The 26,780-nt window shown below is 42.3% G+C and overlaps 1 protein-coding gene across 1 annotated transcript in view; it reads right to left on the reverse strand.

The window, feature by feature from the left end:
• Positions 1–26,780, reverse strand: part of SYNE1 (spectrin repeat containing nuclear envelope protein 1) — a 513,156-nt gene that overhangs the window by 265,819 nt on the left and 220,557 nt on the right. Inside the window, 8 exon segments of the mRNA XM_073627830.1 lie at positions 2,913–3,222; positions 3,709–3,881; positions 4,716–5,007; positions 6,409–6,564; positions 13,999–14,204; positions 16,040–16,152; positions 20,444–20,651; positions 22,237–22,440. Of these exon segments, the coding sequence (XP_073483931.1) occupies positions 2,913–3,222; positions 3,709–3,881; positions 4,716–5,007; positions 6,409–6,564; positions 13,999–14,204; positions 16,040–16,152; positions 20,444–20,651; positions 22,237–22,440 (1,662 nt within the window).

Below are 26,780 nucleotides of genomic sequence, written 5' to 3' on the forward strand. Positions count from 1 at the left end.
GTGCCCATAGGGCCTACCTAGCTATATCCAAATGCCCGTCTATCACTATCATCTTGAAGAGTTATGCAGCTAAATTGCTTTTCTTACAGTAGGTAATATAGTAGGCAGGTTTGATGCAGAGGAAAGTAATAGGGTTTAAGGATGTTACGTCTGGAGCAGTAGGTAGATGACTCCAGCCCAGGTCTGCAGATCTCAGGTCTTGGCTGAAATCTTCCACCTTGTATTATTTGCATGAAATTGCAAACATATTTTGCGATTAAGTTGGAACAATAGGCATATCTCTATGCACTCTCTCTACTGATAAAGCCACCATTGTGGCAAAATATGTTCACACATGTTCTGATTTTGGGTGGAGGACTATGCATTTGATTAGTGATAAGGGGCTTGTGCAATATGGGTAGATGAGTGAGAATACTTAAATAAGAAAGGATACCAATGATTTTACAGAGAACAAATTACAGTATCTCACAAAAGTGAGTACACCCCTCACATTTTTGTAAATATTTTATTATATCTTTTCATGTGAAAACACTGAAGAAATTACACTTTGCTACAATCTAAAGTAGTGAGTGTACAGCTTGTATAACAGTGTAAATCTGCCATCCCCTCAAAATAACTCAACACACAGCCATTACTGTCTAAACCACTGGCAACAAAAGTGAGTACACCCCTAAGTGAAAATGTCCAAATTGGGCCCAAAGTGTCAATATTTTGTGTGGCCACAATTATTTTCCAGCACTGCCTTAACCCTCTGGGGCATAGAGTTCACCAGAGCTTCACAGGTTGCCACTGGAGTCCTCTTCCACTCCTCCATGATGACATCACGGAGCTGGTGGATGTTAGAGACCTTGCTCTCCTCCACCTTCCATTTGAGGATGCCCCACAGATGCTCAACAGGGTTTAGGTCTGGAGACATGCTTGGCTAGTCCATCACCTTTACCCTCAGCTTCTTTAGCAAGGTAGTGGTCATCTTGGAGGTGTGTTTGGGGTCGTTATCATGTTGGAATACTGCCCTGTGGCCCAGTCTCCAAAGGGAGGGGATCATGCTCTGCTTCAGTATGTCACAGTACATGTTGGCATTCATGGTTCCCTCAATGAACTGTAGCTCCCCGGTGCCGGCAGCACTCATGCAGCCCCAGATTATGACACTCCCACCACCATCTTTGACTGTAGGCAAGACACACTTGTCTTTGTACTCCTCACCTGGTTGCAGCCACACATGCTTGACACAATCTGAACCAAATAAGTTTATCTTGGTCTCGTCAGACCACAGGACATGGTTCCAGTAATCCATATCTTTAGTCTGCTTGTCTTCGGCAAACTGTTTGCAGGCTTTCTTGTGCATCATCTTTAGACAAGGCTTCCATCTGGGATGACAGCCATGCAGACCAATTCGATGCAGTGTGTGGCATATGGTCTGCAGCAATGCTGGTAGCACTCATATGTCTATTTCCCAAAGACAACTTTGGATATGATGCTGAGCATGTCCACTCAACTACTTTAGTTGACCATGGCGAGGCCCATAGGCGTGCACAGGGGGTGTGCCAGGTGTGCCTGGGCACACCCTAATCAATACATGTGGTGCAGATTCCCACTACTGCCTGGGTTACCCCCCCTTCCCCGTGTTGCCCCCACCCGCCCCATAGTGATGCTGGCTTTCCTCCTCTACTCCCACATGCTGCAGGGAATGTTTCAGAATGGAGATGGGGGGAAGGGGGTAGTAAATATGTCATTTACCGGCCCTTCCACTTCTAAATGAACACAGTGAACATACTCACTGTGTCCATTCATGACTGACGCATAGTAAACTGTGTTTACTATGCTTCAGTTTGTGAATGAACAGGAAGCCATTCAGCGCAGAGTACTTCCCATTCGTTCACTGTCTAGTGCAGCTGAGGCTGCAGAGAAAGGCATGTGTGTTTGAGGTTTTGGGTGCACACCTTAATGCAATGGGCTGGGCACACCTATGGCGAGGCCTGTTCTGAGGGGAACCTGTCCTGTTAAAACACTGTATGGTCTTGGCCACCGTGCTGCAGCTCAGTTTCTGGGTCTTGGCAATCTTCTTATAGCCTAGGCCATCTTCATGTAGAGCAACAATTATTTTTTTCAGATCCTCAGAGAGTTCTTTGCCATAAGGTGCCATGTTGAACTTTCAGTGACCAGTGTGAGAGAGTGATAACACAAAATTTAACACACCTGCTCCCCATTCACACCTGAGACCTCGTAACACTAACGAGTCACATGACACCGGGGGAGGGAAAATGGCTAATTGGGCCCAATTAGGACATTTTCACTTAGGGGTGTACTCACTTTTGTTGCCAGCGGTTTAGACATTAATGGATGTGTGTTGAGTTATTTTAAGGAGGCAGTAAATTTACACTGTTATACATACTGTACACTCACTACTTTACATTAAAGGAAAGTGTCATTTCTTCAGTGTTGTCACATGAAAAGATATAATAAAATATTTACAAAAATGTGAGGGGTGTACTCACTTTTGTGAGATACTGTATGTAAATGTAAAGGCAGAAGCTATAGTATTTGGGAGATAGTAAATATATCTAAATCTCTTTAAAGAGGGAGCATGATATACATGATATGTTTACAACATTTTACAAAATAGTTCACATCCGACATTTTGTTTTCATGAAAATTAAGGTCTCATCTCTGACATCAAATTTTTTTATAATCTACAATACACATTTAATAATCTTACCCATATTTTCACCACTGAACTTTATCCAAATCCAAATTCATTTAGGGTGAAAATGCTGCATGCAATATTTGCACTTTGCTGCCCTTTGCATTGAAAGAAATCTGCTGCTATTGCACCAAAAATTGCAGGTCAGCTCTTACCCACATTTTTTTTATTCAATAAAATACAAATTTTGAGCAATAGAGGAATATCTTACTTTGGCAACAGTCAAGATGTCATTGAAATGCATTTTCAGATCACTCTGGACGATGTCAGAGAAGGAAGGGTCCTCGGTTTTCTGGTGTAATTCCTTTGTCTTTTCAATGAGATGATGTAGCGTTGTGGAATGATCTTCTACATCAGATAAGATGGCTTGAATGTGATCTAGTACAGCAAATTTTTCCTTCAGGCCATTCTGAGGCTGAAGAGGTTGTTCCAATTTATGATCAACGGACTCCAGCCACTGTTCCATTTGATTTTTCCTCTCAGTGTGCTCATTCCATTGATTGATCACGGCCTTTAAAACGCTGCATTTACAACATAAAGGAAAATTACAAGCCAATTCTGCTACTAAATGTAAAAAAACACAAGGCAGAATAACAATCATCGTAAATGATCCCTACATACTGTATAGTAATTTTTGCAAAATTGTGGTAAAGAACAAAAGCAAAATTTATGTTAGTGTACACATAAGACGCCAAAGATTTCAAATGCCTGGAGTTTGCATGTTCTCCCTGTTCCTGCGTGGGTTTCATCCAGGTACTCTGGTTTCCTCCCACACACCAAAAACATGCTGGCAGGTTAATTGGCTCCTGTCTTAATTGGCCCTAGTATGTGTATGTATGAATGTGAGTTAGGGACCTTAGATTATAAGCTCATTGAGGGCAGGGACTGAAGTGAATGTACAATATGCAGTATATGTAAAGTGCTGCTTAAGTTGACGGCGCTATAAAAGTACCAATGATAAATAAAATATAATAAATGCAAAAAAAAAAAAAAGAAGAGGTTCCTACCTGAGACATCTAGTGGCTGTACTGTTGACAGTCCCCCATACATCCTTCAATGTCTGCAGCTGCATTTGGATTACCATCTGTCCATCCATGTTACTGCTCTTAAGTGCCTGTTCACCTTTCCCGATAGCTAAGTTCAATTTGACCTCACCTTCACCTTTAGTTAGTAAGATTTCCTAGAAAAAGCAGAAAATAAATGTTTTAGGGGGAATAAAAAAACAACTATTGTTGCCTACACAATTTGCAAGTGGATTGTATAATGTTAAAAAAAATGCACAAAATTGTCAATGTGTTTTTGGTTGCATAAGTATCAAATAATTAGATCCAAACATATAATCTGCATTATGCAAAACTACAGTGCTGGCTAATATGTTTAATAGGGTTGAGGACCAAGTCTGTTAGGCCAGTCAAGGTCCTTCACCCAAACTCATGAAATTGTGCATTTATGGAGCACAGTCATGCTGATATGGAAAGGGGCCTTTCCCAAAACCGTTGCCACAAGGTAGCAAATGGACAATACTCTAAAATATCTTTGTATATTGCAGCCTTACCATACCCGTTACTGGAAAAATCTGAATATTTTGAAGGGGTGTTCACATACTGCATATAGTAGGTGTCATGGTCAGATGGCCACAAACATTTGGCCATATAGCGTATATAGGTCATGCTGTGATTTAAAGGAACCTGTGTATCCTTGTATCCAACACCCAACCATGTACAGGGAATTTAGAAATAAAAACGTTTCCTCCATATGACTGAAGTCAATACACATTCACTTCATACATCAGTGAATATGGCCTGGTTTCTGAGTGCTTGGGTGGGGGTGCAGTTATTCGCAATTATGGGCACAGTTCAAACAAACGTAGGTTACCCCTTTCTTACACTCATTCAGCATAGAATATCTTAATATTTGAATATCAATGTTCTTGATTCTGCTACATGTGTATATTTAGTAATGAGTATTGCTTAGTATGTGACAAGGGGAGCTGTGGTCACCAGGAAGCAGTTACCTGAACTTGCTGTTGACGTTTTTCAAGTGTGCTTTTACTTCCCACTGTACCCTCTATAGTAGAGAGCTTGTCTTGGATATCTTTCAGCCATAACCAAGTGGTTTGCAATGCTTCTTCAAAAATTTGATGCTCTTGTACAGCCACCTGGCAGACACGAAGCTTTTCCTTGATTATTTTCACGAGGTTTTGATAGGTTGTGAGAAGCTGGTTTGACTGACGAACTTCTTGCCCATCACCACGGCCATCTTCATGAAGGGCCTGAGCTCGCTGGCAAAGTTTCTCAAATGAATCCCTACAACACAGAGTTTAAGGCAAAACTACTAATATAATCCTCACATATCCAGTAACATTATCATAACAATTCTTCTAGTAAACTTGACCTTCCTGAGTAAAGTTAGAGGTTCCTATGTTCATACTTGTTTTGGTCAGTTACTCAAGCAACAGAAGGAAGAGGGTCAGCTTGGCATCCAGACAATCAATATTTTCTGAAGGAAAATTGTGGCCTGGATAGGTTCACTTTCAGCTACAAACAGTAATGTCTGCAAAGTTGTAAGGGGCGTTTACAAAATGTGGCATTATTCACCCCACTGTAGTATAACAACAGAGGTTCTATTCTCTATAGTTGGTGGAAATCTTCCTCTATTTAGGAGAAAGAGCACCAATTGCTAAGTGATAAATGTTTATCTGTCAGACAAAGAAGTTCCTTCTCTGTGTGGAGTGAGGCAACTGGCCCTACCATATGAATGTTCAGTGAGGTTATCTAGCCTGATAGAAATACATTGCAAGGACTATGTTCCCCGGGGATTTTCTGTACCTTGGGATTCATTGAAAAGGACTGCCAGATAGCACCAGGTGAACCAACTAGCAGTAACTGCTATTAATAAAGTGAGTTCCTGATGGTTAAGATGTTATTCCGCACTTGAGAAAACTTCAGTAAAAGTTCCTAAAATTTCAAATAATCTGTGATGTGGGAAGTGAAGTGAGTACTTGTTGGGAGTTGGAAGGTGGGCCAAGGTGTTTAGCAGCCACACAAAAGTGATTACACTGAAAGAAGTCATTTTTGTGGCTTTCTGATCTTGAGCCCTGTTTGTGGAGTCAGAATGTAGTGAACTCCAGGGGATAATGTGCTAGGCCTCCCAAAATGAGCAGCGAGACCAATGGATGAAAGCTGATCCATATTTACAGAGAATGGGCCATGTTTCAGATAATCCTGCATTGAGAACCCACTAAATGTTGCAAGATTGTAACCTAGGGTGTGATAAATAGTTCATGAGCTTCACCGGACATATGGCTTTACCAGCTCAACATAAAAAAGGCCCACTCTCCAGGAAAGGTGTCTTAAGGACCTGAATTGTCAGTAACATTGTCCTTCCCTCTCAAATTTCCACTGTTATTCATGGGATAGTGCCAATTCAACACAAAAACATTACAACAATATTATGGATATATTTCCTGATTTATATTTTAAATATACCGGTATTTAAAATGCATAATCTACATGACATGAGTTCCTGGGTTTAGTTCCCTATCAGGGGCACTCCTATTGCTTTTTTGGGTTTCCTTCCACAAGCCAAGAACAGAGTAATTGCCTTCTTCCCGAGACAGGTACTGATGTGATATACTGTATATTCTCAGAAGTGCTGCGGAATTTACTAACACTAAATACATTTCTAAAATCTTTACTCATATTTACCGTGCAGCCAGCAACTCCTCCAAGAACATTTCCACTTTATGCATCTCACTTTTCTTTTCTGGAATGTGCTGCTTGCTCTCTCCAAGGGTTTCTGTCCTAATTCGTTCCTCCAGCTCATGAATCCACAAGCTTAATTTTTTATATTGATCCTCAAAGCTGAAAACATACATTTGGGTGTGTTACAGTCAGATATTTAGTAGAAAGATCATATCTTTGCAATGAATCCACTTTTACCACCATCCATGTATTTGACTGATATAACTATTTTCACATTCTTTCCAGGCAAAGAGAACCGAGTAAAGTGTAGTATCTAAAAATCTGATTTGTTGCTCTGTGTTCCAGCAGTTTGCCTCATTAAAGTGGATTATCAGCAAACACAGATTGCGAATAGAGGAGTCGAGGAGTTAAAAATCTTTACTAACAGTGCCCAATCATGATTAATATTCAACTAGAGAATCTAGTTATTGTGGGTGACAGCAGAAGTTTTGCTCCAGTTGAATGCACTACTTTGGTCCTATGTTTATTACATCACCAAAACAAATATAGGAAGCTCTCTGGATTTTGTGGATTCCAGATGTTCTTGTTTAGGTAAAGGAAATATATGGTTACAGCATACCCTTCCATTTTATAACATCAGTATTGTAATAACGATACAAAAAAAAGTTATTTTTGACAATAAGGCCCCATGCACCCTAGCTTAAAAAAATGCTGCTCCTAGAGTTTTTGCAGTTTGCCTGTAGAAGCAAGTAATGTTATCCAATGTGTCAATGCACATTAGGTAGTCTAGAGGTATCCATACTATCTTATTTAACAGACTGTCACTAATTGTGTTTTCCATTTTTATGGATTCCACCCCACTTAAGATAACTTAGCACCGGTACACAGCACATTACTAGACACGCACTCAAAATATGGGACTCATTGCACAAAAGGGAGGAATGGGGGTACAATTCACCCCTAATCCCACTCAAGGACTCTTATTTCGCACCGGGGAAGGAGGAGTGGTTTGGAAAATGGATATTGGAGGATAACGTCCCTTAAAGATTTAAAGACGTGATGAACCAGGAAAAAATCTGCACATTCCAGGAACTTAAAGACAGGGACAGCTTGCTCGTAATAGACCCATGGCGATATAACCAATTGTGCCACTTCATAGCTACACTCCCACAGCCAATTAGGTCGGTGGACAATTTACGTCTGCTGGAGAAAATCTGTTTGGATAAAAAGAGGAGGGGGGGTTCTCTAAGACCTATAAAGTTCTAATGGAGTTGGGGAACACGGATGTTCCATCATATATGAGGAAGTGGGAGGAGGAGTTGGACTGCAGGATCACAGACCCTGAAGCCTGACAGATCCTGAAGATTACAAGTGCTACGTCTGTTAACTCTAAAATTTTGGAGTTCAACTTCAAGTGTTTGGCGAGAATGTACATGACACCTGATCGTGAACATAAATGCCAGAAGGAAATCTCACAATTTTGCTGGAGGGGATGCAAAGAAATAGGGTCAACGGCGCACATTTGGTGGCAATGCCCAGAAATTAGAAAATTCTGGGGGGAAGTAAGGCTGATAATAAAAGAGATCACCAACAGGGTTATCCAGGACGACGCTTGGGAATGTTTATTTCATAAGAGCGAAACACGAAACAAGACATACCTGAACACGTAAGTACCACATCTCATCGATGCGGCTAAGAGTCTTAAACCTTTATACTGGTATAGGAAAGGAAGCCCAAAGATGAGAGACTGGTTCAACAAAATCAACGAACTCCACAGCCTAGAATATCTTAGGTTCAGCGAAGGGATGAAAATGGAGTCCTTTGAGTCGAAGTGGAGGGATTGGGTGGAGTTCAGAGACTCCCTAAGAGCGGCCAAGATATGGGTTTCTTAGTGCAGGGTGGAGGAACAGGTCAGATAGTGGTAAACGGTATAGAGGGTGATGAGGGTTTGCCGGGAAGACAGGAGGAGCAATGACAGGGAGTGGTAGAGGGGAAGGGAATACAGTAGGGGTGATAGGGGGTGGGGAGGGGGCAGTGCTGTTTCTTGGCCTAGGCCGACAAGGCCCAGGCCTAGGGCGGCACTTTGAGGGGGGCGGCAAAAACCGCCCCCCCCCCAGACCCATCTTTCCGAGCCTCGGCTCCCGCGGCCGCGTCCCGCACAAATACAGCGGCCGGCTTGCTATAGCGGGGCACGTGTAACTATTATGGGCAGTAAGTTTGCCGTGCTTGGCCGAGAGGGGGCGGGGGGCGCAACCTGACTGGCGGAGGTGGAGCCGGAGCCTTATGCTCCGCCCACCCTCCTCCGTGCAGCGTTCTACTCTGCGTCGTCTCCCAGGTCCGAGGTGGGGCCTATCGAAGAGGAGGCGGAGAATATCATCACCTCCCTAATCATCACTGGAAGGGTCGGGATGGCCCAGAATCGAGGAAGAGATCCAGAGATGGCTCATCCCACTGCAGGTAGTACAATGTTGAGCTCTCAGGATACCCCTCTGATCGGGTAAATGTATATCCATCCTCCCCCATACATAGAATGCTCTCCAAGTAGTCAGTGTTCCCCTATACATTAACCACCTCCTCCCCCCACACACACACACATATATATATTTGAAGCTCTCATATACCTCCCCTCCATGCAGTAATAGATTACCACCCCCCTCCATGCAGTCATACATTACCCCCACCCCCCTCCATGCAGTCATACATTACCCCCACCCCCCTCCATGCAGTCATACACTACCACCACCCCCCTCCATGCAGTCATACATTACCCCCACCCCCCTCCATGCAGTCATACATTACCCCCACCCCCCTCCATGCAGTCATACATTACCCCCACCCCCCTCCATGCAGTCATACATTACCCCCACCCCCCTCATGCAGTCATACATTACCCCCACCGCCCTCCATGCAGTCATACATTACCCCCACCGCCCTCCATGCAGTCATACATTACCCCCACCGCCCTCCATGCAGTCATACATTACCCCCACCGCCCTCCATGTAGTCATACATTACCCCCACCCCCCTCCATGCAGTCATACATTGCTCTTTGATTCATCTCACTCCTTGTGGTCACAAATCCCCCACACAGCCCCTGACTGCAAAACTGGCTGCTTGGCACACATTACAAATCACATATAAGTGCTTAATATGGAAATTAATATACAGATCTTGTTGCAATAAAGTGATCGGTGCTGAAAACTCAGTAAAGAGTCCTCATTCAGGGAAAGTTCAAGTACTGCAAAGTTTGCATTGATTATAGCATGCATGGAGCACTTTGCACATGCTGAAATCAATGCAAACTTTGCAGTACAGGAACTTTCACTGAATGAGGACTCTTTACTGAGTTTGCATTCATTTCAGCATTTGCAAAGTTCTCCATGCATGCTGAAATCAATGCATACTCATTAAAGAGGAGGTCCAACCCCCCCCCCATGAAAAAATTAAAAGTCAGCAGCTACAAATACTGTAGTTGCTGACTTTTAATATTAGGACACTTATTGGTCCAGGGAGACTGTGATGTCAGCACCCCAGCTGATTTTTGGATCAGCTCTCGGGTGCTGCCGCCACCGTACATGTTAAGGAAAACTGGCAGTGAAACTACATAGTTGATTCCATACTGCACATGTGCAAAGAAAGCTGCGCTTTCTGAATGGCCTGGCAGCAGAGGAAGGAGGAGGAGGGCCGAACTTCCAAGGGATGGCACGGTCTCCTGGAAGTAGGAAAGGGTACCTGTCAAAAACAGGTACCCAGTCCCCCCCTCCCCCCTGAAAGGTGCCAAATGTGGCACCGGAGGGGGGAGGAAGCAGATAAGCAGAGCTTCCATGTTTGGGTGTAACTCCGCTTTATGATATGATATGCTACACTGATGGGCACTGATAGGCTGCACTGGTGGCCCCGATGAGGCTGCACTGATGGCCACTGAGAAGCTGCACCATTGGGCTGGGCACTGATGAGGCAGTGCTGCACTGATGGGCACTGACAGCCACTAATGAGGCGACATTCTTAAGCTGCACTGATAAAAGGCACTGAAGGGGTATGGTTTACAGATGACAGGGCGGGTCTTAAACTGTAAGGGGTGTGGCCTTGACAGGAAGGGGTGTGTCTGATTTAAATTAGGGGGCGCCCGCATTTAGTCAGGCCTAGGGCAGCACAAAACCTAAATACACCACTGGGAGGGGGTGGGGACAGGGTGGGAGGTGGGGTGAGTTACCGGCAGGGAAGACCTCACTAAAAGGGTACTTCCTATGTTGTCAAAGTTTTTGCAAAATAAGGATAAAAGTTGCCACTATGATGTGAAGAAGTGAAGGGACAATGTTTGAAAGTTAAAAATGAAACATGATTCCCGGAGAAATATTTCGCTGACGTGGCAACAAAAAAAAGAAAAAAAAAAAAAGGTACTCTAGAGGTGTCTTAGTGCCTAGAGGCAGAAAAAGAAACCCTTCAGTTTTGCGTTTTTGAGAGCTTTTTTGGCAGAAAAAAAAGCTAAACGCTTCTAAACAAAGAACACTCAAAATTAGCGTTTTTTTTCTGCCAAGAGCACTGGTGTTTTTTTTAAGCTAGTATACATGGAACCTAAAAGTTTACTTGAAAATCTTCTTTCAAGTGGTGGGTGCTGTATGTCTGCTGACCATCTCTTTCCACATCTTAATGGATTCCCTGCATGCTTTGCAGCTTTTTCTCTGCTGTTTACTTTCACTTTATAAGGACTACATGCCCCATGGTACCTTGCTGTCTGCAAGTAGTGATGCCTGTACTGACTCCACCTCCTGAAACTCCTCCTCTTAGAAGAAGGCTGGCTGTGTGAAATGTATTACACAGCAGTGCCTTCCCACAGGGCATAGTAAATATGTGTCACAGAATTCCAGGAAGTAAATGTGTGGGATCGTCACAAAGTAAGTTTACAGATTTCAAAAACCTTCAGAATAATAACAGTAGACTAGAAATAATTGAAATTTTATGTAGAAATAAATATATGAAGTTACATTTTGACTACGGATGTTTTAAGCTTTGAAAAAAAAAGTTAGAAGCTGGTTGGTTGCCATGTATTCCACTCCAAAACAACATACTCAAAGAGGCCCAGGGAACTTTTAGACTTGCACATGTATTCAGATAAAGGAAAACTTCAAACAAGCTCAATAGCTCTGTTAAAGTGTCTCTTGCACAGCAAGGCTTCCCTCAAAGGGCACAAGGCAAGAGCTCAAATCAATGAAATACAGAAAGGAGCACCAGGTCAAAACAGGAGGAAAGAGTCTAATGCGTTTTGGGGGCAGAACTACTCCCCCATCAGTGGCGGAACTATAGGGGTCGCTGCAGTCGCACTTGCGACTGGGCCCTGCCATTCTGACGCTGTGGGGGGGCCCAAGACCCGGCATCTCCCCCTGCACCTCTGGCTTGCCGTTTAGAATGCAGTGGGGGGAGGTGGAAGGCAGCGATCGGCAGCTCTATTGCACCTGTGGGTTGTGGGATCTCCCTGGAGCTTATAGTTCTCTCTTCCCGAGTGTCAATGTATACAGTGGAGAGAAGAGGGGAGGGGCCTCTGACCCGGACAGGTATCAGTTTCACTTTCAGTGAGTCGCTCTGCTTGTACACTGCTGCTAATACATGCCCGGGTCGGAGGCCCCTCCCCTCTCCACTGTATACACTCAGGAGAAGAACTACAAGCCTCATGGAGATTCCCTGCCTGTGGACACCATAGAGCTGCCGATCGCCACCTCCCACCTCCACCAGCCAGGTACATGGGGAACCTCTTGAAGGGGGGGGGGTCAGCTGTCTGGGGACCCTGATGTAGGGGGTGCTTTCTGGGGACATTAATGTAAGGAAGGGGCCATCTGGGGTCCCTGATGTAAGGAGGGGCTCTCTGGGGACCATGATGTATGGGGGGGCTCTCTGGGGACCCTGATGTATGGGGGGCTCTCTCGAGGACCCTGATGTATGGGGGGGCTCTCTGGGGACCCTGATGTATGGGGGGGCTCTCTGGGGACCCTGATGTTAGGGGGGCTCTCTGGGGACCCTGATGTTAGGGGGGCTCTCTAGGGACCCTGATGTAAGGAAAGGGGTCTCTGGGGACACTGATGTAAGGAAAGGGTTCTCTGGGGACCCTGATGTAAGGAAAGGGGTCTCTGGGGACACTGATGTAAGGAAAGGGGTCTCTGGGGACCCTGATGTAAGGAGGGGACTCTCTGAGGACCCTGATGTAAGGGAGGCTCTCTGGGGACCCTAATGTAGGGGGGCTCTCTGGGAACCCTGATGTAAGTGGGGCTCTCTGGGTACCCTAATGTAAGGGGGGATCCCTGGGGACCCTGATGTAAGGATGGAGGCTCTCTGGGGACCCTAATATAGGGGGAGGCTCTCTAAGGACCCTGATGTAAGGGGAGGCTCTCTAGGGACCCTAATGTAGGGGGGCTCTCTGGGGACCCTGATGTAAGGACGGCTCCCTGGGAACCCTGATGTAAGTGGGGCTCTTTGGGTACCCTGATGTAAGGGGGGGATCCCTGGGGACCCTGATGTAAGGAGATAGGCTCTCGGGGACCCTAATATAGGGGGAGGCTCTCTAAGGACCCTGATGTAAGGGGAGGCTCTCTAGGGGACCCTGATGTAAGGAGGACTCCCTGGGGACCCTGATGTAAGGGGGGTTCTCTGGGGACCCTGATGTAAGGGGAGGCTCTCTGGGTACCCTGATGTAAGGGTAGGATCTCTGGGGACCCTAATGTAGGGGGAGGCTCTCTGGGGACCCTTATGTAAGGGTAAGCTTTCTAGGGACCCTAATGTAGGGGGAGGCTCTCTGGGGACCTTGATGTTAAGGGGAGCTCTCTGGGGACCCGAATATAAGTAGGGAGGCTCTCTTGGGACCCTGATGTAAGGGGAGGCTCTCTAGGGACCCTAATGTAGGGGGGGCTCCTGGGGACCCTGATGTAAGGGGAGGCTCTCTGGGGAGCCTGATGTAAGGGGAGGATCTCTGGGGACCATAATATAGGGGGAGGCTCTCTAAGGACCCTGATGTAAGGAGAGGCTCTCTGGGGACCCTGATGTAAGGAGGGGATCCCTGGGGACCCTAATGTAAGGAGGGAGGCTCTCTGGGGACCCTAATAGGGGAAGGCTCTCTAAGGACCCTGATGTAAGGGGGGCTCTCTGGAGACCCTGATGTAGGTGGTGGATCCCTGGGGACCCTGATGTGAGTGGGGGATCTGCATTCAGATATGTAACTATATATATATATATATATATATATATATATATATATATATATATATATATATATACACATACACATACACATACACACACACATATATATTATATACATGTGTATGCCCGCCAAAGTGTATGACTTTCCTTACTTAGCTGCTATGGGCTCAAGCCCGAGATCTTTTGTAGACCTAGCAACGCCCCTGGTGGTTTCTTGCACTGGGGACCTGAAGATTCTAGTTACGCCTCTGTCCCCCATCATCAGAATTCAATAAAGGATAAAACTTTTATGGACTCTGTGACTTCACAGATCTGTTTTAGAATCAATATTGAACTCTCCTCATGAAGCAACAGCTTGACAGCAGGGGAGTGATGTGTTTGATATATCTGGGTACAACCACTCACCTTCCAAGCTCAGAGACACAATCCTCAAGAGCCTGCTTGTCCTTCAGACAGTTCTTCTTGAAACCCTGGAACTCTTTTTCTGCTTTTGATATTTTCTCCTGAATACTGAGCACAAGTGGCTTTGGAAAACAGTAGTAAAGTTTCTCTCCTTCGTCTGTTGCCTTATCCAATTTACTTTGGCCTTCACTGACTGAGTCCAATACAGCCTGTGTTAAAATATATAGAAAATAAATGTGTACATTTGTTGGGAATTAGAAAAACACATTATAAAATTGGGTGTCCACTGGTTTACAGAAAAAAAAACTCACAGTAGGTTGTGGAGGTGAAGAAAAAAAGAATGCTACCCGTACCAAACCTCACTGTGGAATCTCACACTATTCACAGGTAGTGCATTTACTTGGCAAATTCCCCACATTTATTTAAATGTCTTTTCATGTTTTTTTTAGATGAAAGGCTAAGGTCACACGGGCAGCTGGGTGGCAGTAAAAACAGGCTCTCCTTACTGAGCTTTCCAGAGTGTAACTTCATCTCTCCGCCCCCTGCTTTCCAGAAGCTCAGACAAGCTATATAACATCTGCACTTTGAACGGATGCAGAGATGAAATGGCTGCAGATAAACAGGTACAGGAGGAGGATTTGCTTCCCCTCTGTGTATCACCTGAGGCCAGTCACTTCATTGGACTTATGTAATGGTTTACAACCACTTTGACCTATCCCCTCCGTCTGCATATATGCATCCATGGGAAATGTATTTCTCTGCTGGGAGCATGCTTACTGCGTGTTCCCAACGCAGTAGGTAAAATGTCATAGAAAGCTCCCGATGCACACTTGCAATTGGGAGCTTCCGATTACGTGACCGATGTGACAACCACAGTGGTCACATGATTGGAATGCTAGCCGGGGGTAAGCGGAGGAAAGGAGTTTAATGTAAAATCCCCTTGGGAAATAAACAGGCATACGAAAGGTGACAGCAACTCCTCCTGAACATCTTTAAACCACCTCTGAAAAAGTGATCCACCGCAAATTGTTTTTCAGAGGGGTAGTAGAGCCCAAAAGAGGCCTAAAAGAGATCTGTTTGATGTTAATAATTTTATCAAAATGTGGTCATGTTTTAAAAAGCTTGCTTCTATATATAGTCTCTAATATATGTGCTTAGAGGAAGCAATATTTTGCTTTCTGCTTTACTGTGGTTGTATTTTACTGCTTTTTCCCAAATGAAAGTTTATGTATAACACAGTATTCAAAGTGCACCAGTCTGCGGTATGTAGTGTATAGGATAAGAAAATCCGGATGGCAGCACTCCCTGAGATCCAAAAAGCCTTTATTCAATGATACAAAAAATGTATAAAAAGCACACAGATGTAGAGGCAGGGGAGGGCGATTAATGCATTTCACACGAGACTGTGCACAACCTCACGTGAAACTCTTTAACCCCCCCCCCCCCTTCCCTGCCTCTACATCTGTGTGCTTTTTATACATTTTTTGTATCATTGAATAAAGGCCTTTTTGGATCTCAGGGAGTGCTGCCATCCGGATTTCCTTTTCCTTGAGTGCTGCAGCTGCGACTAGGCGAGCACCCCTCATTACGGAGATCAGACGTTTGTCACAGCTCACCCTTGAGCACCATGAGTATGTGTTAGTGTATTGGATAGTGTATAGAAGCTATGATCCAGGGAATGTAATACAGATCAGCATACAGTATGCAGTCGCCAAGAATATGCAATGTACACTACTTTGTACAAAGTGTAGTGGGCCAGAATATGTCATGTAGAGCAGTGTGCAGCACCCTGGAGTAAGTAACATGTAGCACAGTGTGTATAATATGGATGTCCTGTAACAAATATTGCTGCCAAAGTACTTTATTAAACTGTCCATAGATTCCAGTTGTCGTTGACTGCAATAGGTAGCACTGCCGTTTTGCTTTCCTTGATTCATTTTAAATTTGTCATTCAAAATCAAAAGTCAATATATGTAAGTGTTTACAAAATATCACAAACATATGTAAAAGTGCACAAAAAAAATACATTTGCTTATATGTTCACCTGTAAATGTTGTATTTTGGCTTCCAAAGTTTTGCTGTCTCCAGACCAGTCTGATGAGCCTTGAATACCCCTTTTTACTGTTTCAAACCATTCCTCAAATTCATACATAGCATCTATATTGAAACAAAACATCAAGTATATGTTATTTTTTATTTTTAATTATGGCAAAAAATTACTTATCATATAAAAAAATACTGTTTGCGTCAGGGCTTTTTTTCTCAGGGAATAGGTGCAGGAACTCCCCCCTTCCGAGTCGCACTTCATCTATGCCCCCTACCTGTCTCAAGGCACCATCCCTTGGTTCCACCCCCAACCCACCTCCCAGTACAGCATCTTTCAGAGAATGCAGAACCAAGTATTTTGTGCTACTCAGTAATTTCTATGAAAATTGTTAATGAAAACAAGAAAGATAGTAAAACAGGTCCCTTGCAATGAGCAACAATAGACCCCAGCAACAATAGACTCCACCCCAGAAACAATAGACCCCCTGCAGCAACAATAGATCCCCCAGAAACAATAGCTCCCCCACACAAGAAAATACTTTCCCCCCGCAACAATGGACCCCCGACACAACAAAAGACCCCCCCAGCAACAAAGGACCCCCCCCCCCACACAACAAAAGACTTTCCCCCAGCAACAATGGACCCCCCACAACAAAATACCACCCCAGCAACAATAGACCCCTAGCAGAAACAACAGATATCAGCAGCCAGCATCAATAGACTCTCTAGCAGCCAGCAACAATAGACCTCTCCCTCAACAGTAGATCCCACCCAGCAATATAAGACCTCCCCCCACCAGCAACAGTAGACTTACCCAGCAACAATAGACCCCCATCCCAAAACAGATCCCCACCGGCAACAATAAATATCCCAGCAGCCAGCATCAATAGACCCTGCAGCAGCCCTTGCTAGTACATACATTCAGTGCTGGAGGTGCCGAAACTGCGTTCCCCCGCGTTCCAGCTGAAAAAAAGCCCTGGTTTGCGTGCCTATAATAGCCTACAATAAAGAAATTTGAACTGGTTTAGAAAGTATAGATAAGTGATATTGGGAAGCTCTCACTATATGGCTGTGCACTGTATTAAACAATAATAAGATAAATATTGTCTTATGTTGATCCCTACAGGAGAATATGCATTTCTTGTATAGGCCCCAACTTGCAGAAAAGTCACATTTATTCATTATAAAAGCTGAACTCCAGGCACATATAAAAAGAACAAATGACTGCAACTCTGTAATCATCAGTACATAATTAAATGTATTTTAACTTAAAGTGGTTGTAAACATAGTTACACCACTTTTACCTACAGGTAAGCCTATAGTAAGGCTTACCTATAGGTACTGGAAATATCTCCTAAACCAGAACGGTTTAGGAGATATTTACCATATATGCTTGCCTTGACATCATCAGCGTATGCGCACTGAAGAAAGGGCACAATTGTGTCATTTCTAAAGGGCCTGTCACGTGACTTTGGCCAGTCACAGAGCCAAAGTCCACGGCCCCAGAAAGAAGAGGGGTGAAGATGGATGCAGCCACCAGCGGAGACAACGGGGACATCGCAGGTGAGTGCAACATAATGGGCTAGTATGCGACGCAAACTAGCCCATTATGCGTTTATTTGCAGGGGAAAGAAGAGGAAGTAAAACCCATCAGGGTTTACTTCCTTTTTAAAGTAGACCTATAGGCTTGCTCATTTTTGATAGAGCAAGGGAGCTGCTGTCAGATTTCTTTTTTTCGCAATCTGTGTCCCATTGCAGAGATTTACTTTCACTTCTTGTCACATAGCCAAACAGGAAGTGAGAGGAAATCCCCACATATTAAGGGAATTCATTGGGGATCCCCAGGTCACCAGAATTAGTGTCTAAATTGGAAGATTTCCCCTCTCTTACTTTACTGGGGACAACCCAAAATTATGAATTTTCCTTTACTTTCACTTTCAATAAAAATGGTAAACAGGACAAATAGAGAATGTGAATCTCCTAAGCTGAGACACAGACAGCAATAAAAACATTACAAACATTCTAATTCTTCTGCACTCTATCCAAAACTAAAAAAAAAGTTATAGTTATACTTTGAGGCCCTGTCCACAACGCTTTTGCTGTGCTAAAATGCACCTTTCCAGCGCAACAAAAGCCCTTTAAAAATTGTCAGCTTTAAATCCTCTTTAAGTTCTCATTCATACCAATGCGATTTGTAATGCGATTGTGAAATGTCAAATCAGATGACAAATTGCCGGGGCTTTTTTTCCTCTGAGAATAGGTGCAGGAACTCCCCCCCGTCTGAGTCACCTCTTGTCTCTGCCCCCTACCCACCTCTGACCACCGTGCCTTTATTCAACCCCCTACCCACCTACCAGTACTGCCCCTTTTAGAAAATACAGAACCAAGTATCATTTTGTGGTGCTAAATCATTTGTATGGAACATGTTTATGATAAAAAGAAAAGCAGTAAAATAGATCCCCTGCAGCCAGCAACAATAGACTATAGAATCCCAGCAATAGATACCCACACAACAATAGACTCCCCCAGCAACAATGGACCCACCCCAACAACATTAGATTACCTGCAGCAACAGTGAACCACCCACAACAAAATATCACACCCAGTAACAAAATATTCACCCAAGCAACATTAGACCCCCCCAGCAGCAACAACAGATCTCCCATCAGCCAGCATCAATAGATCCTCCAGCAGCCAGTAAAAATAGACCTCTCCCTCAACAGTAGATCGATTCCAGCAACATAAGACCCCCCCCAGCAACAATAGATTCCCCATCAGCAACAATAGACCCTCACACAAAATCAGATCCCCACCAGTGACAATAGATCCCCCAGCATCCAATCTCAATAGACCCTCCAGCACACCCCACACCTCATGCTATTACATACATTTAGTGCTGGCGGTGCCGGAACTGCGTTCCCCCGTGTTCCCGCTGAAAAAAATCCCTGCAAATTGTACTCTATTTTCCGCAATGGAACCGTTCAAATCATTGCAACAAGTGTTTGAAAAAGGTTACTGCACTACTTTTCTGCAATTTTATTGTGACTTGCATTGACTGTTAAATGAAGTTGGAAGTTGCAATGAAATCACTGATCGGTGGCTTTGAAATTGCACTGTAGATAGCTCGATTTCAAAGCTGCACTGGTGTGAACCAAGGTTAACTGTTCACTTCACTGCCTTCCCTGCAGGTGTGCTGTGTTTTGCACAGTTCTGCATGCTACATCATTGTTGCCATGTTTCACAAACACACCAAAAATGCACCTTCTATTATAGTAAATGGAACACACACCAAAAGTGCAGCATGGTGTGTTTTTGGTGCATTTTTTGAGTCACATGTCACTTTTTTCTCAGGTGACCAGGGATGAAAAGGCACACAAACTGCACACAAAACACATCTAAGATGCATATGTGTTGCATTCAATTTTAACGCAATGCATTAAAAGCACAATATGAATTTTGAAAAAACCCATACCATGTTTTTAGGCACACCAGTCTAAACTGGCCCTAAATGTCACTAGTTTAAGTTCCTTAGTTGACTTTGGATTGATCTCTTGCAGTCTGTACAATAGAACTCAGACTGGGGAAGGGAGAAGCAGCACACAAAGCCAATCTGATCTTCTGCAGTGCAAGAAGCATGCTGATAGAAGAAGAGAGCAGAGTGACAAAGTGATGAGCTCACCGCTCTGCTGCTTCTCCTTTCATTCTCCAGTCACAGGGTGGCAAAGGGGACAAGAGCTGTAGGTAAAAGTGAAACTGCAGTAGAGAAACAGCACAAAAAATGCTGTGTAAATCTCAGAACTGGATAGACAATAACAAATCCTTTGGCAGGTAAAACAGTTCTCATGTATGTTAGCTGTTTGCCTAGGGTTCTGCTTTAAAAAATAAGAAATAAATAATCAAATAGAAAAAGCATATTAGGTGTATAAAAACTGTATGATCTGTGATCACAGAGTGTGGCACAGCAAAACTGGCCTAAGAGCACATCATTAAAACGATGTCCCTGCTAATGCGTTGACCATTAAATTATGTCCAGTGTGACTATCCATATGTGGCCAAACTGGACAATGATTCCATATTTGTACATCTGGTAAACTGTCAGCATTATTGTATAATGTCAATTTAAAGAAGAACCACTGGATTATGCTGCCCGATCCAGTCCTCAGTTTATATTTAGATTTTTCTAAACCAGCAAGGTGGATCACCTAATCAGGATCTATATGTGTAGGGGCTCTATCTAGCAGAGTAGTCTAAAAAATGTATGGAAATCACAAAACTGGCTGCACACAATTAGAAATCTTTAGACAGGTAAAGCAGAAAACATATATGAATTTCAAATGTACATTTAGCTGTTTGCCTGGATATCTCCATTACGTAAACTTTAATTGATTATAAAATATCTTACCATTAAATTGTTTTTCCAGTGTTTCTTGCAGAGTAGCTTGTGTTTTAAGGCAGAGCTGGTTGGTGGCTTCATATTTCTTGATCAGTACAGTGAGAGCCGTTCCAACAGCCTCAAGCTCAGCAGATCTGTAACGTCTGCAAAGAGTGTTCAGATTCTCCTGTGTTGTGTCAATGCTGCTTTGCTGGGCCTGAAACTCTTTCTGCAGCTCCTGGATTGTAATACATTGAATTACTATTTTGTAACAAACTTTACTTTTGCATTACTAAGCCCATATTTTTAAATAGGAGATATGCTTGTGGTGATTGTAGCTGTGTTAGTACACTTGTTAAAAAACAATTGAGTACTGTCCATGAGCCTATTTTATTTGCACTAACATCCACATTTTCAGGACAAGCTTTCGGGGTATAACCCCTCCTTCAAGGTCCAAGTAGTACTGATACACAAAGAACGTTAAACATATTTTTTTTTTACACCAAGATATTTTTTGTGGCACGTTTGCACATATGCTCAGCACCGTTGATTACCTCAGTATACATGCGGATGTTATGCTTCATTTATATTATGGTTCTATTTTTTTATTGTTTGTTTTAATGGAATTTTGCACTGAATGAATAGTGTCCACACAGGTTATGTTTACAGGGGGTTGGTTTAATTTATCTATCATTATAAGCATAACATTACAGTGGTTTTGACAACACTGGTATCTCACATATAGTTTACATACCCCCCTTAAGGGAGCGCCATTCACCCCATTCTTTATTTATTTAAATGTGGACATTAGTTTTCTAAATCACCCGCCCAACAGTTTTACAACCTCTCTTACCTCTGTGATTCTTCCTTCCTCCCATTCCTCAGCTCTCTCCCTGCCTTATATCACTAACTATAAGTTTAATTACCATTGTTCTGTATGTTTGTGTGTTTTTTTCCTCTCAGAGATTGTCTTATTAACATTCTTCTAAAATGTTGTGTATTAGTATTGCTTGGACCTTGTTCTTGATATTCAGATATTTAACTCTATGACATCCACCAAAAATTGAAATATGTGGGTGGACTGACAACTTAAATAAAATAAGTAAGATCCCCCTATATGCCATTATGGGACTTCAAGGAGCAGAGTGAACACATCTCACAGAAATGTATCCCTTAGTAGCCTTATTACAATGTTTGCTTGCTTTGAATGTAAAAGACTCTTATTGATATTGTTTTTTACTTCAATGGAGGAAGTGATATTAATTAAAGCTGATTTTATACATATATTAGTAGCCCTTATTGGGTACCTATTTCTTTTTCTTGGGTCAAATCAGGTGTTGGACATTTACTTTACTCAGACCCTTCACAAATTCACTGACAGTGGTATCAAATTAACTTACACAATGAGGACAAGTAAGCTGCACTAAAAATTCCCCAAAAAACCAAATCCTCCCTGAGAGTACCTTGGGTAAGGAAAAGCCCAATGCACATTAGTAACGGGTTGGTGTTTTTTTGGAACCCCCATCATAAGGCACTTGTCACATGCAATAGAACATATGGGCTGATAATATCGTATTTAACATACGTTTTCAATAGCAAGCCATTATCAAATCATTTGGTTGACTTTTAGTCAACAATTGAATGAAGGCTACTATACAACTGTCAGTCTATTTTGCAAACATAGTCCAAAAGTTAAGATTTGAATAACATTTTACCTCTTTATGTTGGTATCCATTCATCACACAAATAATGCATTTAATAAAATGTGATAATCCATAGATAATAGGTTAGCTGTGAGCCAAGTAGCCACAAAAATGATATACCTTAAGTTTTTTCAGGTCTTCAGGTTCCTGGCTGTTTGTATATTTTAAAACTGATTCTTCAACTTTATTAAGCCAGTTAGTCATCTGGTCGATGAATGTCTCTAGCTGCATCTTCTGAAGACTGAAGTCATTTAATGTCCCCTTGGCCACTTGGGAAATTTCTTTGGCATGCTCCAGTTTCTGCCTTAAATCTGCTTCCATGAACTAGATCACAAAATAAAAAATTACACAATTGTAATCTGTCAAAATGATTAAGGAAAATGTTATCAATAATAAAATAAGCCACAGTTACTATAATTCTCTTACATGAGACAATAAGCATAGAAATTACTAGGTGTTGTGTTTCCCTCTATTGGTGTAATTTATGCTACAGAAATATTTCTCAAGCTAGTCTTACTCATATGAGGACATACTGACATAACAGTGGAATGGTCTGTACTTCTTAGCTTTTTAAAAGTCAATTATTAAAGAGAAACTAAGTCTTAAAAATGACAGGAGGTCTCTCCAGCCAAAAAAAAATTGCCCTCTATTTTCTAGCATGTTTTTCCTTTTGTACACTGCCTATAACAAAAAAATATATATATAACATAATCAAAACTTCTATCTGTAAGAGATGTTTATGTTTTTTTTACCAGCATCCAAAGCATGGTTGTCACACAGAGCAAAGTGAAGAACTGATGACCCGGATGGATGGGAATGTTTAAATGTGCATCCTTTATGCTGATGGATACAAAAAATTCTCTGCTAAAAAGTCTCTGTAATGAATGGAGGTACTAACTGACTGAATAGTTTACATCCAAAACTTTTTAGGATGAACAAAGGCATTGAGAATCTTTAGACCCAAGCTAAAATGAATGCCTCTATCGGGTTCCAGAAGTGTAAAAGTGCTTGAAGGAAACCCTAAATATTTTGGATGGAGGAACAGAAATGATAACCCTAATGCCGCGTACACACAATCACTTATTCCGACAACAAAATCCATGTTTTTTTCCGACAGATGTTGGCTCAAACTTGTCTTGCATACACACGGTCACACAAATCTTGTCGGAAATTCCGAACGTCAAGAACGCGGTGACGTACAACGCGTACGACGAGCCGAGAAAAAGTTCAATAGCCAGTGCGGCTCTTCTACTTGATTCCGAGCATGCGTGGAACTTTGTGCGTTGGAATCGTGTACACACGATCGGAATTTATGACAACGGATTTTGTTGTTGGAAAATTTGAGATCCAGATCTCAAATTTTGTTTGTCGGAAATTCCGACAGAAAAATGTCCGATGGAGCCTACACACAGTCGGCATTTCCGACAACAAGCTCCCATCGAACATTTCCCGTCGGAAAATCTGACCGTGTGTATGTGGCATTAGGCTTAACAATTCATGAATGGCTAAAAGAATGTCAGTCCAAGGTTGCTGAGATATGGGATTTGTATGGAGTGTGTCAACACCAGCAGTTGCTGAATCTCTACATAGCCTCCAGTCTGCTAAACTCTGGGAGAGAGGTGAGCATAGGTTGAAGGGCAGATCCCACCAAGTAGATAGATGTAGAAATTGCTTCCAATGTCTTGTTAGTAGGGTCCTTAAAGAATGGAACATCTTCTATTGGAAAAATCAGAAAGAGGCACTGGTGGGTTGACTGTGAAGTAAGCATTCCATTTCATGACAAAATCCTCCACAAAGGGATAGGATCATTAAAACCAATTAGGAGCAGAGAATTGTTTGTCTGGGTGCTTTCAATCGTTGTAGATAAAATCTTTGAATAGGGGAGCATGAGTAAAAACTTTGATGGAACATTTAGGTCTACAAGAACATAGCCCAGACATTGTGGTACAGAAGGGAACAGTGGAATCTTCTCTTAAAGTGGAACACACATACCCAATTAGAAAAGAAGAAGTTGTTTTCTGTTTTGAAGAAAAAAAAAAACACTTCATGAAATTCAGCTGATGGGGTCTCCTGCCTTAATGAAAGGAGGGACTCGGTATCTGACAACAAATCTTCTGAAGGGTCCCTGACAGTGTCAGAAATATTAGGCATCTCAAGCATTAGATGCTAGGGAAGGTGGCTGTTTAAACCTTTGCAATCAGGGCAGCAACAATAATAAAAAATGGATAAAAAATACTGCGCCGATCAGAAAACATGAACAGCAGCCAACACTACAATAAGACCAAATTGTGCAAAATACGTAAATGTAAACAGTGTAGCGCTAAAGTACAAACATTTATGTGAAGAATTGAAGAGAAAAAAAGTTATTCCACAATAAAGTAAAGAATAACCATATCTAGTCTCAAGACTACATAAATTAGAAAAATGAATTCCAAATGTGTAGTCTAATGGCATATAAAACGCTCATTCATCAGTGATAAGAGAGACATAAACAGTCTCGAAAATAACAATATAAATAGTGAAAAAATATATGTGATGGTGACAAATACAGTGAAAATTTAATATATCCGCATTTCTGGTGAAAATGAGATATAAATAGCAAACTTAGTGATGATAAAAAATGTCCAAAATTCAAGTAGGAGGTGTGGCCACCATATGAAGTCTGAAAATGATCTAGTCCCAATGGTATATCATGCAGATAAAGTAAATTCAATACAATGCAGAAACTACATCAATAGCTCCTCCGTAATAATCCGAATCAGCATAAGGGATAAGGTACTCTTACCAACTTTGGTGGACTCACAGGCCGTTGGCGGTGAGTCAAAAGGGCTTGCACTTGTCTTTAAGATGGATGACAGTATAGGAGTGGACCATGTGCTGGTAAGCCTCTTCCTTCAAATGGGGGACCAGGATCCTGCCCGGATGGTCTTAAGCGATCACCGTCCTTGTCAGCATTGGTAAACCACCAGCTGAAGTCTCTTCAGACGAAACGCGTCGGATTTCCTTGCTGTACCCAGCCACCAACACCACGCTTGTTTTCTTTTACTATTGGAATCGATTCTACTATATCTTTTTTATATATTTTTATGGATTGTTTGATGATCATGACGGAGCAAATAAATGCCAATTGAATTTTTGGATTTACACCATGAGGAGGCTCCCTGTTTCTTTCTTTATACATGGTTTACCAATGCTGACAAGGACGGTGATCGCTTAAGACCATCCGGGCAGGATCCTGGTCCCCCATTTGAAGGAAGAGGCTTACCAGCACATGGTCCACTCCTATACTGTCATCCATCTTAAAGACAGTGCAAGCCCTTTTGACTCACCGCCAACGGCCTGTGAGTCCACCAAAGTCGGTAAGAGTACCTTATCCCTTATGCTGATTCGGATTATTACGGAGGAGCTATTGATGTAGTTTCTGCATTGTATTGAATTTACTTTATCTGCATGATATACCATTGGGACTAGATCATTTTTGGACTTCATATGGTGGCCACACCTCCTACTTGAATTTTGGACACTTTTTATCATCACTAAGTTTGCTATTTATATCTCATTTTCACCAGAAATGCGGATATATTAAATTTTCACTGTATTTGTCACCATCACATATATTTTTTCACTATTTATATTGTTATTTTCGAGACTGTTTATGTCTCTCTTATCACTGATGAATGAGCGTTTTATATGCCATTAGACTACACATTTGGAATTCATTTTTCTAATTTATGTAGTCTTGAGACTAGATATGGTTATTCTTTACTTTATTGTGGAGCAACAATAATAATCTAAGTTGTAAATAACAACCGATGTAGGCAGTTTCACCTGGGAATTGTTAGAAATGAAAAAAGAATAGTATTTTCCCATGCCTAGATCAACCTTGGACATGGTGCAAAGAAGATGCCAAAAATGTCCTGACTAGAAGATTCACCCAGAGCCTCATAGTAACCTCCATCCCTTTGGTGCAAACATGATGTTTCCAGCCAAAAAGAAGAAGCTACCCAACCCACAGGAATATCCACAGATCTAAGCTGAACACATTCTCCAGTAAATTTTGTCAGCAAGGTCCTGGCCAAAGAAAAAATGATGAGAAGTTTAATATGGTGGTTAGGGTGGTTGCCCAGCTACCAAACACCAACATTACACATACTAACATAGCAAAAATAAAAAGGAGGATCCCAAAGGCCCAATACACTGCCCAATGTGTCATTATAGACAAAGAATATAAAGTACATAGGCAGCCCAGACAGAAGGGAGACATTTACAACCTCTTCACATATTACCCAGTCGGGAGATACACACACACAAACACAGCCCTATGTACAGAAAATAGAAAAAATTCTCAGCACAATAACCAACCTGCTAGTCACTTACAACAGTGAGTCTTCAGAAATGGGCTACATTCACTAAGAAATAACAATCATTATTATAGGAGAGACGAAAATAGCAATCACATTGCTGAAACTAGAGAGCAATATGGCAAATAACAAAGGTGTTGTACCTGATTGAATCAACACTACAATCTCTTAAATGTTTTTTTCCCAGCAATCAGGATTCATATTTTTCTTCTAGGGTATAAATATTGGCTAATATAAATGACTGCACTGTATTTATCATTATTTCTGTTAGCACTGAAAATTAAAAACATCTTACGATCATTC

This window comes from Aquarana catesbeiana, linkage group LG04 (genome assembly GCF_042186555.1).
Source record: "Aquarana catesbeiana isolate 2022-GZ linkage group LG04, ASM4218655v1, whole genome shotgun sequence".
In the NCBI taxonomy this organism is placed as follows: domain Eukaryota; kingdom Metazoa; phylum Chordata; class Amphibia; order Anura; family Ranidae; genus Aquarana; species Aquarana catesbeiana.